We start from the raw sequence: 12,537 nt of genomic DNA on the forward strand, positions 1-12,537 counted from the left end.
ACCATGAAATAACCATGTGGCATGTAAACAAAGCCAAAGGAATCTCAAACATTGATTTCCTTCTGGAGTCTCAGTCTGTGACCATATCTTAATAAAAGCATTTCAACCACTGGAATTGTTTAGCAATTTATAATTACTTACCCCAACAAAAGACGTCATATTGGGTTCTCCAGATGCCAGTTTAAAAGTGTTTTACTGCTCTGGCTGGAGAACAGCTAATTCTCAACCATTCAAACTCTCTGGGGCTCGACCCATCACACAGATGAGTTTCGTCGACCACAAAGTTACATATACAAAAGTGAATGACCAAATGTTTGAAGTAAAAGAGAAGAGGGGGAAACTGAGAAAACACTGCCAACTCAGCATTAATTTACAATGATGCTTGGGGACGAAGGGGCCACTGCAATTAAGTGGGCCATTAAATGGTCAACTGTCAACATGTGGACACTTAAGGGAAGAAAAAAAATTCTTCCACACTTCAACCTTGCACCTGAACATTTCAACAACATTACAGCCTTATTGTTGGCATGGGACCATCACGATCCCCCTGTTGGAACAGACATCTGTTAGGTTTTAAATGGATTACTCTCTATAATGAGCATGATTACTGCCTAATTGCTAAATCTATACCCTGTTAACTTTAAAGGGACATAAACTGCTCTAAATATCTGGGAAAACATATCTGTTTCAAAAACACTACGAACTTTGGTGACTTTTGTTTTTTCTTTCCTACCTCAAATCAGGTTTTGCCGACATCAAAACTGGAAAAAAAGCATTGCAAATGCTGAAAATAACTGACGTAGAGACATTTAAAAAAAGATCAAAAATAATGGGAGCAATGTAAAGAGATAAGGACATATTCCTGGATCCAAACCAAGAGTTGTCTGCGTTTTATAGAGCCTGTCAACTTTTACACTGCACTCATATTGTATAATGCCCTTTTTTCCATTTAACAGACATTAATAGTAAATTATTGTGGGCTTTACAATAATGTATATTCAATCTGTGTTCTCCTGGGCACAGTATGCTCACTTCATGCAAAAATACACCACATTTACTCATAATACCAGCACTGTTCTATCTAAGTGGTTATACAAATAAATGAACTAATTTTAATAAATTACATTATGAAAGGTTATTTTACAACTATTCCAAAACCAGATTTATTTCTCTCTGCATTTTTGGTTTTAAACAAAGCTAATGAGCAGCATTTATGCAGATGATGAGCACAGCAGGAAGATTAGTTTCTGTATAGACATTTTATAATGCTATGATATGAAATAGATAAAATAGAATAAAGTAAAAAAAAAAAAAAAAAAGGTAACAAGATTTGTAAATTAATCTCATTTATCTAAAATAATTGTTAGATTTGAACATTTTCTTCTCAAAATTAAACCTAAAACAACATCCTGGACAGACAAATCTTAATTTGTTTTAATGAATCTCTAATGTATGTCTATGTAAACAATTGAGCTCATCAATCTCTGTCCTACGGTACTTAATTAGTTCACTTGATTGTATATTAGGAATTAGAGAGATATTTGACAGTTTGGTTTCAAACCAGTGTTACATTATTAAAATGTATTAAAGCAAACAATGAACATATCTGAACAAAAAAACATTTAAAAAAAAAAATCTGTGACACTGCAGCGCATCTTTACATTGACCTTTATGAGTAGAAAAAAAAAAAAAACTAACAAAAATCCCTCCCTCTTGGATATAATTTAGAACATGGGGAAACAGAAGGTTGGGAGACAGAAGAGTGGTTAGGGAATCATTCACTCTCAACCTAATTACCCTTCTTTACAACATAAGACAGAGCATTAATATGCACTGGCACCCAAAATAGTAAAGCAGCAGATTAAATTAAAAACAATTAGGGACTTTCACTTTGTCACGGAGCTGGTATGCCTGTCTGGTCAGTGCTTTAGGCCCTATTAAGTTAGGCTATCCACTGGTTATGAATCTGACAAATCCGTGTTTGAGTGTTGAATTGCCTTATCTCCTCGTGCATTCAGAGTGTATCAGTGTCTTAAGCATGCAGGGAAAAGCAGTAGCGAAAATCCTAGAAATTCCCATCAACCTAATTAATAGGAGTTTGGGGAAATTCAAGCTATCAATTATATTCAGATTCTTCCTATTTACAAATAATTAATTATAAACAATAGTTGTAATTTAGGTAATGAAAGCCACCTGGCTAATGGCATTAGTATCATATGCTGCGACAGTACTTAGCATTTGGTGGATCTGCATGCAGAGAGTGTTGCATAGTGCGACTCTTCAGGGCATGGAACTGGCTAATTAAGGCACAGCACATATTTTTACAAATGGCGATGAAGCTATTTAAAAAAAAAAAAAGGGAATGGCATGGATGAAATGATTCATTCTTACAAAGTGTATGGAGATATTGCTTAGTTTGAATACCTTATTCTATTGTTATGCACACCTTTTATCACTTGAATCATTACATAATGCTTCCCTAGCATGGTTAACATCTCTATCATCATCATCTATATCTCATTTCATTCAAGCTAGATTGCTGACAATAATATATTGCGCATTTACTTTCCTACAGATCAATATTTTAGAAAGTAAAAAACAGCTGAATGTGGGTTAAACACTCTGGATATGCAAATGCTGCTAATTACACATGCTGATAGGCAAAATGCTAACATCTGTTTCTCAGCTAAGCCTACCGTCATCTGCAGCAAAACAAATGTGTACCAAAAACAATCTTTACACGTTAATGTATAAATGTGATATATTTTGACAAGAGATAGAAACAAACACAAATCTCAGTGTGTCACGCAGCTTCAAACAAATACTTGCACAATGAGCACACGTGTTTACAGTTCAAATTAGTTTTACTTTTTCCCCCGCTGCAAAACAACTGTAAATCCTTCTTCCTATTACAGTCAATGAAACAACAGTCATGTATGACATTTACTGTAGTCATAGAAATGCATTATTACTTTCATTTTTATTATTTGTTAGTTAGCATATTAAGTATGAGAAAATCAACAGTTTCACTATATTTTCAAGTTTTTTTCCATAACTGAAGAAAGATTTACAAAAAGCCTGACTGAAAGTACACATTCCACTACATTTACTCATAGTAGTCCCCCTCCATACTCTCTCTCTGCAGAAGGCCATACAGACCTACAAGCCTGCGGGGGACTGTGGACAGAAATGGCTTTAGCAGAAGCACAACAGGGCATCTCACTGCCTACAATTGTCCTAATAGACGAAAAATATGATCCCACACAGCCCTCTTCACTTTATTACAATCTTTAAAATTTCTGTCTGCTGAGATGCCCTGAGATGTCAGAACTATTATATAATGGTGGTAAAAAAGTGTGAGAAAGATCCCACGATCACCACCCTAATTGTGATTCCTCCTGAAAGCTAGGCATCTTCATGACTCCGTGTGTGACATGTTATAACTATTACGGTGCGTTGCCATTGTTATAGTTTAATTATTGTCATCGCCGCTTCTGCAAATTCTTGTGGAAATTGAAAATGAGGTCCATGTTGTCTGTCAAGTGGCGGGCGTCCACTGGTCTGGCAAAGAAACACATTATACTGACCAATTGCCTACTTCCCCAGGCGTGGCTAGGGAACTTGTACCATTCTGGGCAATTTGTTTCATTCTTCTTTTGCAATTGATCCCAGTATGCAAAGAGAACCTGGGGCAAGAGACTCTACCATAGATGCCTGGCTGAACCGTGGTGCTCTGTGCTTTAGGTATCCCTCTGTGTGTGTTTGGCTTTGGGGGTTGGGGGACGACACTGATGCTACCACCAAATACAGCACACAATATGTTGGTATTAATCACAATTGCTCGTATTCCTGTGTCAATAATTTGCCTCTACTAATATTAACATCTTATTTTCTCCCAATAACAGCAGTTTTTATACTTCAAGATAGTGTCCCTTATAATCACTTACTTAAACAACAGGCTACTAACCTCACTGTTTTTAGCCCAATGAGCCAAAAAGGATTTTACAATCTATAGTGTGCTTAGACAACGTACCTAAGATATGAAGAGGAAGTAGTCATTCTTGTGTTTCCTAATCAGGTAATTGATTGCATCTATTATTCATTAACTTCTTAGCCTGACATGAAGTTGTAAACTCAGCACAGCTTCTCTTCTTTCTACATCTCTCCTCTCTGCTAACACTTCATCCGTCCCTTCACCCTTCCAATGCTCATCTAACCACATAAAGCTGTGGAATTAGTTTGCCAGCCTCTCAGCCTTCAAGGGTTGTACCCCTAAGCCCCAACTGCCAGTTTGTGTTTTGTTCAATATGGGCGACCAGAAGTGTGAGGCCGTGCACCGGAGGCCGTCGTGGCTGCCCCCACAGGCTCTGCACTAGATCAGTCTCTGGGTAATGTCATTGCCACTTCCAGGCTACAAAAAAAAGCTGTAGAACTCTACCTTCACAAGAGCTACAACAGAGCAACTCAGTTGATTCCACAGAGACAATAGTGGAGATCACAGTTAAATGTAGAAACACTTCAACTGGGACATTAAGCACCAGCACTGTTAAAACATATATATATATATATATATATATATGTGTGTGTGTGTGTGTGTGTGTGTATATATATACGTCTTTAGATCCCCTCTCACGTTATAAAAAGGAATGTCAAAAACCTTGATCCAAGCGAAAGGTTTTGGAACTTGAAATATATATTTTTAGGATATTAAGTGGGCCAACATAACAACAAAGATGGTTACAGAAGATAATTTAGCTGTTTGATGTAGGCTATTGCATTTTTTGATTTGCAAATTTTTTTGTTGACTTTCTAATTAACTTATATAACAAGATTCCTAACCTTCTGATACTGACTGACAAAGTGATTGGGGCACCTTGGTCATACGCAACTGAAATAGTGAGTCTGAAAAAGATAAACATTTAACAAAAAAAAATACTGTAATTGGAATCCCAAATCTCTGCCCCACACTGTTAAATATAGGCTGGTAGAAATGAATACTAAAAAGGGATTTTTAAAAATACATGGATTTTGCTGATGAATAAAAAAAAAAATAAAATAAAATAAAATAAAAATAATCATAATCTGTCAGGTCTTTGTTGAGTTCTCGAGCTATGAAGTTAAACTAAATGTATGAAGAGCTTGCCAGTTTAATGCATCGTGCCTGTTACCAAATCCTTCGCTTTAACTGGAATGTAAAAAAAAACAGATAAACACTACAGCCACAATAAATAATCAATGAGCTAGTCCCTAAGCTTCGTCCTGAGTCGAGATATTACCATCAAAAACAAAGTGTCTGTAGCCAAGAAATCACCATATCAATGGCACATGCCACAACAACCCTGTCCCAAGATCATGCCAGATAAACCCCAAATAACAGAGAAATTAACAAATGCTTGACATTTGCTCAACATCCATTATTCTGACACTTCTTCAGAATTTCAAAAGGCTGAACGCATGCTTAATCAACATTCATATTCCCAGAGCGAGCCCCAGCACCATATTGCAGCCCGCCTCAGTGCTGATGAAAACGGCACATTAGGGCCCGATTCGAAAAACGTTCAGTGACTCCTCACTGGGGAGCTGTGTGTGTGTGTGTGTGTGTGTGTGTGTGTGTGTGTGTGTGTGTGTGTGTGTGTGTGTGTGTGTGTTTGTGTGTGTGTCTGTGTGAGTAAAAGAGAGAGAGAGGCAGTGGCTGTGTTGAGAGGGGAGGGAGCTTCACACTTTACTTTTTAAGCATTTTCCAAAACAGAGGCATCTGCCCCTTTTTGTACACCCTCCTACTTTCATGACTGTGAACGCCATATGAGGAGTGAGCTGAATGGCATTTTAAAAGAGGGGGGTAATCATTACATCCAAATTCATTCATAATACAGCACAGAAGGACACAGAGGACTCTCACATTCCCTCCCTCTTTTTCTTGCCCTTCTTACACAGACTCTCTCTGGGGACAGAGGGTGGAAAGACTGGGGTCCCCTCTAGACCCAAGGGAAGCCAGGCAAGGCCTCAGAGAGCAGCCCATCATTTCCAATTCTAATACGTGGCAAGAGAAGGACCTGATGGGACTGATGTCACATTTTTCCCCGCACCGACCTGCGATGAGCCCTCCCACCCCCCTCGCTGCCTAGCCGCGGTCCAGATACTAGGCAGGACACCATGGCTGGCTAAGAGAAGGGCAAGGAAGAGAGGGCAAGAATGGGGGTTGATATTTGCATGTCCCTCCATTGTGAGTGGGGGTAAAAAGTGACAGCACCGTGTCCAATTCTTTTCCCCCCAGAGCAGCTCGGGCCCGGCAAGAGAGGCCAGGCTGACAGATGACTCCCAACATCTGTGTTATGCAGCCGTTACAGATGAGGGACTCCACATCGCAATCTCTCTCTTTCTGTCTGTGTATGGGACACTCCCTCTCCCCTCCCACTGCCCATACTCATACTACAACAGAAAGACTGACAGACTTCCCGTGGAAATTACCTTGAAATGGCCAATAACAATCCTTTTGTTCAAAGTTTAAATTTTCCTCCCTTTAAGTCCCCAATCAAAAGCAATGATTATGAAATGGTCTTGAACTCAATACAGCATTCAGAGATTTACAATAATGGGTATTCATATTGATCTAGTTCATAAGAACTCAAAACTAATGTACTAATATAAAGAAAACTAGGCAATATAGTTTAAATCAATATCAGGATACCAAAATATTTTTTCTGATATCAATATATATCATACGGAAAATTGCACGTAATAAATATTAATTATGTTCTACACAGTGATGCAATGCATAAATATGTTCCACTGTTCTGCAATACACACAAGTCTTTAATGACTCCTTTCAGTATTATGTTTTAATCACAACTTGCTAAAAAAACAATATAGTCAGCAAAATGTAAAAAAAAAATGATAACACGGTACCATTATATCATCACAATATGATTACACTTTAAGTCAATAACAGATAATACCGAACTATAGTCCACCTCTAATTGCAACTAAATACTATCAGCGTGCATTTCCTGCCTGACCTTACAAAATATATATTTTTTCAAATTTTTTTGGGCTTTCATTTGATAGAATAGCTGAAGACAGGAAAGAGGGGGACGACATCCAGCAAAGGGCCACGGGTCGGACTCCAACCCGGGCCACTGCTCTAAGGACCAAGCCTTATGGGAACATGCTAAAACAGGTGAGCTACCAGGGCATCCCAAACTTTCCATATATTGATTGGACATATTTAAAAAAAAAAAAAAAAAAAAACTAGCTTGAAAATATAAGAAATAATACTTTATTATAAAGTTAGCACTTAAATAAATAATAGGTGTGTCATCTGCAACAAAAATATGGCACATGCCCCTTAACAAAAACGACCACAGCCTCCGCCATGACGCTGATAGACAATACATAAATCTATAGTTCACATAACATTGCTTGCATCATTTGGAAATCGACCCAGTGCGATGTGAAATGATTTGATATCCAGATACCTGTCTTTTCTATCTCTCTGAGTATTATAGTCAGTGAGATAGAGTGCAGGCTTGTCCACAACAAACCCCTAACCCCCCTCCACCACCCCCACCCTCCCTCCTGCCAGCCCCAGCCTGGCCAATATTTACGCAGTGGCAGGGCTCCCACACAGTCCGAGGGGACAGGAGGGGTGTGGGGCGGGGGTGGCTGACTGCCGTGCCTGAGCGCATGCTAAGAGATGATGGATGGCCTAGTCGATATGTTATGTCTTAAGAGCCTGATTTCCTGCCAGTCCAATCACTAACCCTCCAGAGCCCAGCTCAGCTGATTGGACAACCAGAATAATTTTGCAGGCTGTGAAAACACTGCTGCCGTGCCTGTCTGTCAGGCCCAGTGACGAGACTCAGGGACTTTAAAGAGCAGGGGCCTCCCCAAGATTGGTTATGGTGAACGAAATAATAACAATAACCAGCAAGACTAAACAAAAGAGCCAGCACCTCTAGGAGAGAGAGATCGTGCAGAATTATTGGAATGAAAACGGCCCAATGTTTTCCTTTAATTATTACACCCAGCAGTATAACTTTTTGAAAAACTGGCATTTGGACTGTTTGTTAAAGACAGTTTGGATTAGGAAACCAAAAAGAGAAAGGGCACTCAAAATAAACATGAGAAGGACCTCCTAGTGTTGGTGCCTAAACATACAGGATATTGGACGAACTTTATACGCATGACATATTCTGTAAAATGCTGACGGTGAGAACAAAGACAAGCTCAAGCTCTGCTGTGTCCCCTTTGGGGACCTGATACCTTCTTCTAGATTGGTGATTAGGGCACAATGGAAGTAGGAAGCTCCAAATACATACGACTTTGTAAGTGACCTCGGCGGGATCAGCCATGGTGTGCTGGTGGCCTTGGGGGATTACACGTGTTACGTTCAATAAAGTGAGGGCCCTCAGTGTCAAGGAGAAAGGCAAACACAACCATTAACCTCTCTCTTCGATTTCTGGATGTGCAAGCGCTGCATGGCAAAACATTGGCTAATGCTGTGGTGGAAGCCTATGCAGAAACCTGTGTGGAATTAATTAGTGAGCATAAGTAATGAATTAAATGGGGTTATAAATATCTAATAATACGAGATTACTACAAACTGCTGTTGGAGTTGATAGATAGACAGATGGTAAACTCATCAATGAAGTGTGGTCTTATGTATTTAAATTATTATCTAAACACATATTTTGTGCATTTTGGAGATTGATTATTTATTCACAATGCACAAAGTATTGTAAAATATGCTTATGGACAGCAGTTTAGCGTTTTCACACTGCCATACATAAAGACACACCTACTGTACAGTAGCTACACACAATACATTCGCACATGTAAGGAAGCTCACAAAATAAAGTCCAGTGTGTAATAGCTTACTTTGGAAATCTTTCCTTCAGCATCTTCATGCATTGGCGGGTGGGTCTCAGTTGATCAGTCCATCTCACAATCTCTTTATATTCAGCTCGGGATAGCCTCATCTTCATTTGATTAGTATGACTGTATGCCTTTGACGGTATCTATCTGTGAGAACACAGAGGGAGAGTTGGATTAACGGATGCTCATGACGCTATCTGATTTCAAGAGGTAAACAACTAGAGGCAACTGACAGCTGTCAATAACAGCTGCAGCTACCTGCGCTGCTGCACTTAGCTTTATGTTATGTTATCGCGACACACCAAACGCAAATCATAACATAAAAAAACATGTCGTCTCATATTCGAAAGAGATTACTGAATGGCTATGTATGCAACACATTGTCAGATATGACTCTACAGGAATATGTAACATGTAAATGGGTTGTTTACCATTGATTCCTGCTGTCTGTGGACACTTCCCGATAGGCAGCTTCCCGCTAGGAAGTTGAAGAGGTGACTTTTGTGTGAGCAGCGAGTTGATTGGTCGATTCATCCGAGGAGTTGAGCATAACTGCAGGTGATTGGTTACTTGGTAGCAAGAAGGCGGTGTCCAGCTAAGACATGCTGCAGTGCTTATTCACTGCATCACCGAAGCATTGGATTCTCGTCAAATGCAAGCGAAACAAAGGCAGGAGGTACTTAAAATAAGCAGACATACCTGAAATGCTCGTTGACTGCTCTCAAATCCGACAGAACAAAGAAAAAAATGAAAATGACGAAACTGTACGGACGGGGGAAATTGTACTTTAGAGAAGGGAGGGAGAGTGATGATGAGAGTGAGAAATAGAGGCACAGAGAAGGAGAGAGAATGGAGAGCCTGGATGTGTATGTAAAGGCTTCCTATAAATTCAGCTACTCCCTACAATTTCTGTCAATAATTCCATAGTTTTAACGACAGTATTAGTTTTGTGCGTGCATAGATTTTGCAATTACTTATGACAAAATAGCCTGGCGACAGCATGCTTTGAAAGATGGTGCCACCCAAAAAAGACATGCTCTTTTGCTTTGATCATGGTCATAGTTGTATGCAGATAGCCTACAGTCTAATGCAACTTCAAACATATGGTTAAGACATACAGTAGGCCTACATACATTTAAATTAAGCTATATTTAATGGGTAACACAGTTTGATATGTGTGGTAACTTCAGTGGCCTAGGCTCTTGTCAATTCTGCCTCTTTCTTAAAATTGAAATTGAAACAAAAAAGGCCCTGTGAAAACAAAGTGTCTCCATCATTAATTTAATTTTATTATATTAAACCTCAAGATGCAACCTCTTAAACTGCTGTTACACTGATTACTTTCCATGTAAGTGCAGTGATTGCGTTTTCTTTAAAGTAGACATAAATGTACCAAATTCCACTGCAGTGACACATCAGTAATTTGTATTTGTATTATTTTACCTTTACAGGAATTCTGCCCTCCTGAGAGAATATTGGTCTGGGCTTTCCTTAATTATTTCCTACATTCTGCAGGAATTTCTGTGGGCTATCCCAAGCCGTGGGTCCCCAGAATCATCAACACTGTTCACCTCACCAGTGAAGGTAGAGCTTTAAATGCCCCCGGCAGAAATATGTAAATTAGGCCAAGGATGATGATGTACTGTAGAGTACTGTAGTAGAAAGAAATGTGTAAAACATACAAGAATAACGTTGAATTTAAAGGACAAATGCATTTTCAGCCTACATGTGTAACTCCAAACTGCTTGCATTTCAATAGAAATAGCTATCTAATAGTCACAAATGCAAACTGATTTTGAAGGAAAATAGTCAATAGTTAATTAATGATTAATGTTGTTTCTTTATTTCCCTCTGAACCATATGGTTGCTTCTGTCTGGGGTGTTGATTTTAGACAACACTTAGATAGGACTAAAATCTTTAAGACCTAATTTGTCAAATACATCCCTTGAGATCAATACAATTTTACAATGGCATTGTTGTGTAATTAGTCTCTGAACAGTGCTAAACCTCAGTCTTCCTTAATAGATTTTCTCTTTAACCTCCTCTCTTTACATACAGATGCAGGAAAGTCCCAGAGTCATTTTATGGTGAGTTTCACATTTCTCAATTTAAAAAAAAAAAAAAAAAACTTATTTTGCAAAAATAAAACAACAAAATCATCTTCGCAAATAATTAGCCTTAAAATCCCAACTCAAATTGGCATAATTGTGTGCAAGCCTATGACGACATCAAACCTTTCTGTGGTAGAGTCAAACATTCTTTTGACAACAACATTGCTGGTTTCCTCCATTGTGGGTGAACAATGCATCGGTGAGCAGAAAGGCTCTATCTGACCTGTGGTGCATCAGAAAATAGAGCTCTTTGTTGTTGGGCAGTGTAGTATGATGTCTGAGATGAGCTGAGGTCTCGGGCTGCGTGTTCACCGGCACAGTCCCTGGACCTGAAAGGGCTCAGTGCTCTGTGGTGGCTACAAAAGGGAGCTGTGTAGTGGGATTGGTATGGCCAGATAAGATCAGGGCCTCTGAGGAAGTCTGGTCTGATTGCTACAAAGGGCTGAGGTCAGGGGCAGGAGGAGCAGTTTACTCATCTAGGTATCAGAGGATCAGGGGGTTTGGTGGGGAGCTGCGTGTGTAATAGGTATAAAAGGATCAGTGTAATGTGATGGTATAAAAAGATAAAAATCAGCAAAGGGGTTGGAAGGCAGTGCACTGTAATGGCCCCAAAAGCGAGGGGATCAGAGATTTTGTTGTGTATAGGTGTCTACTCGTGGGTGTGTGTGTGTGTGTGTGTGTGTGTGTGTGTGTGTGTGTGTGTGTGTGTGTGTATATATGTATTTCTGTTTGCGCACACACACCCTTGCATTGAATCAGTTTGTGTGCATCTTTGATGGCTATGAGAGCCACAGTGGGCTGTGATGAGAGCTGAAGGAGAGATCGAGGCGATGGAGGGGATACAGGGAAAGGATGCAGGGGGAAAGACGAGTGCTTTGGAGGCTGTGTGTAAACAGGGCAGTGGTACACACAGTGCCGTTAACCAGCTGTGAAGCCTGCTCACAGTGGGAGATGAATTTACAAAGGATGTCTCCCTCTGATATCCAGGAGACGCTGCACTGATCTCTGCTCCACTGCTCTCGGCACACCATTGTAGTGCTAAGCACTGTGCCACTAATGGCACTTATATACCTTAATGCCTGGGAAACATTAACATTTTGCTTGCAGCAGAGGTAAAGTGTGTGGCTGTGGAGGGTGTGTGCATGAGAAATAGCTTTTTATCGACAGCATCTTCAGTCGATGAATGTAAGATTTGTAAGGTTGTGTAATTTCCTTTACTCATCACACAGTTTAAGGAAATTGCAGGTCCCCCCATGTCTGGCACATAAGTCCCTCCTTACCATATCCAGTGATATTACTCACCATACATAGAGAGCGTATTGTTACACTAGATCGTCAGCATTACTGTCATAATGTTTCTTTTTTTTTCCATTTGGGAAGTCAGTGACTTCACTCCTCTGCACCACAGAATCGCTCTCCAATCTTCAGGGAGTCTGGGATCTCAGCTCTAAAAATCACAGTTTAAACATGAGGCAAGCCATAACCAGGAAATGCCTGTAGTATTAGCAAGGTATCGAATTCATGCATTCCCCCCTGAACAGCATGACTGCC

At 39.7% G+C, this 12,537-nt stretch overlaps 1 protein-coding gene across 2 annotated transcripts in view; it reads right to left on the reverse strand.

Annotated features, from left to right (window-relative positions):
* Positions 1-9,493, reverse strand: part of cdin1 (CDAN1 interacting nuclease 1) — a 56,942-nt gene extending 47,449 nt beyond the window's left edge. For both annotated transcript variants that reach the window (XM_031310040.2, XM_031310039.2), the window contains exons 1-2: positions 9,306-9,493; positions 8,878-9,021 (exon numbers count right to left, since the gene is read on the reverse strand). In XM_031310040.2, coding sequence (XP_031165900.1) covers positions 8,878-8,910 — 33 coding nt within the window. In that variant the 5' untranslated portion in view covers positions 8,911-9,021; positions 9,306-9,493. The remainder of the gene's footprint in view (positions 1-8,877; positions 9,022-9,305) is intronic.
* Between the last annotated feature and the right edge of the window lie 3,044 nt (positions 9,494-12,537).

The sequence above is a fragment of the Sander lucioperca genome, chromosome 18 (genome assembly GCF_008315115.2).
Source record: "Sander lucioperca isolate FBNREF2018 chromosome 18, SLUC_FBN_1.2, whole genome shotgun sequence".
Lineage (NCBI taxonomy): Eukaryota > Metazoa > Chordata > Actinopteri > Perciformes > Percidae > Sander > Sander lucioperca.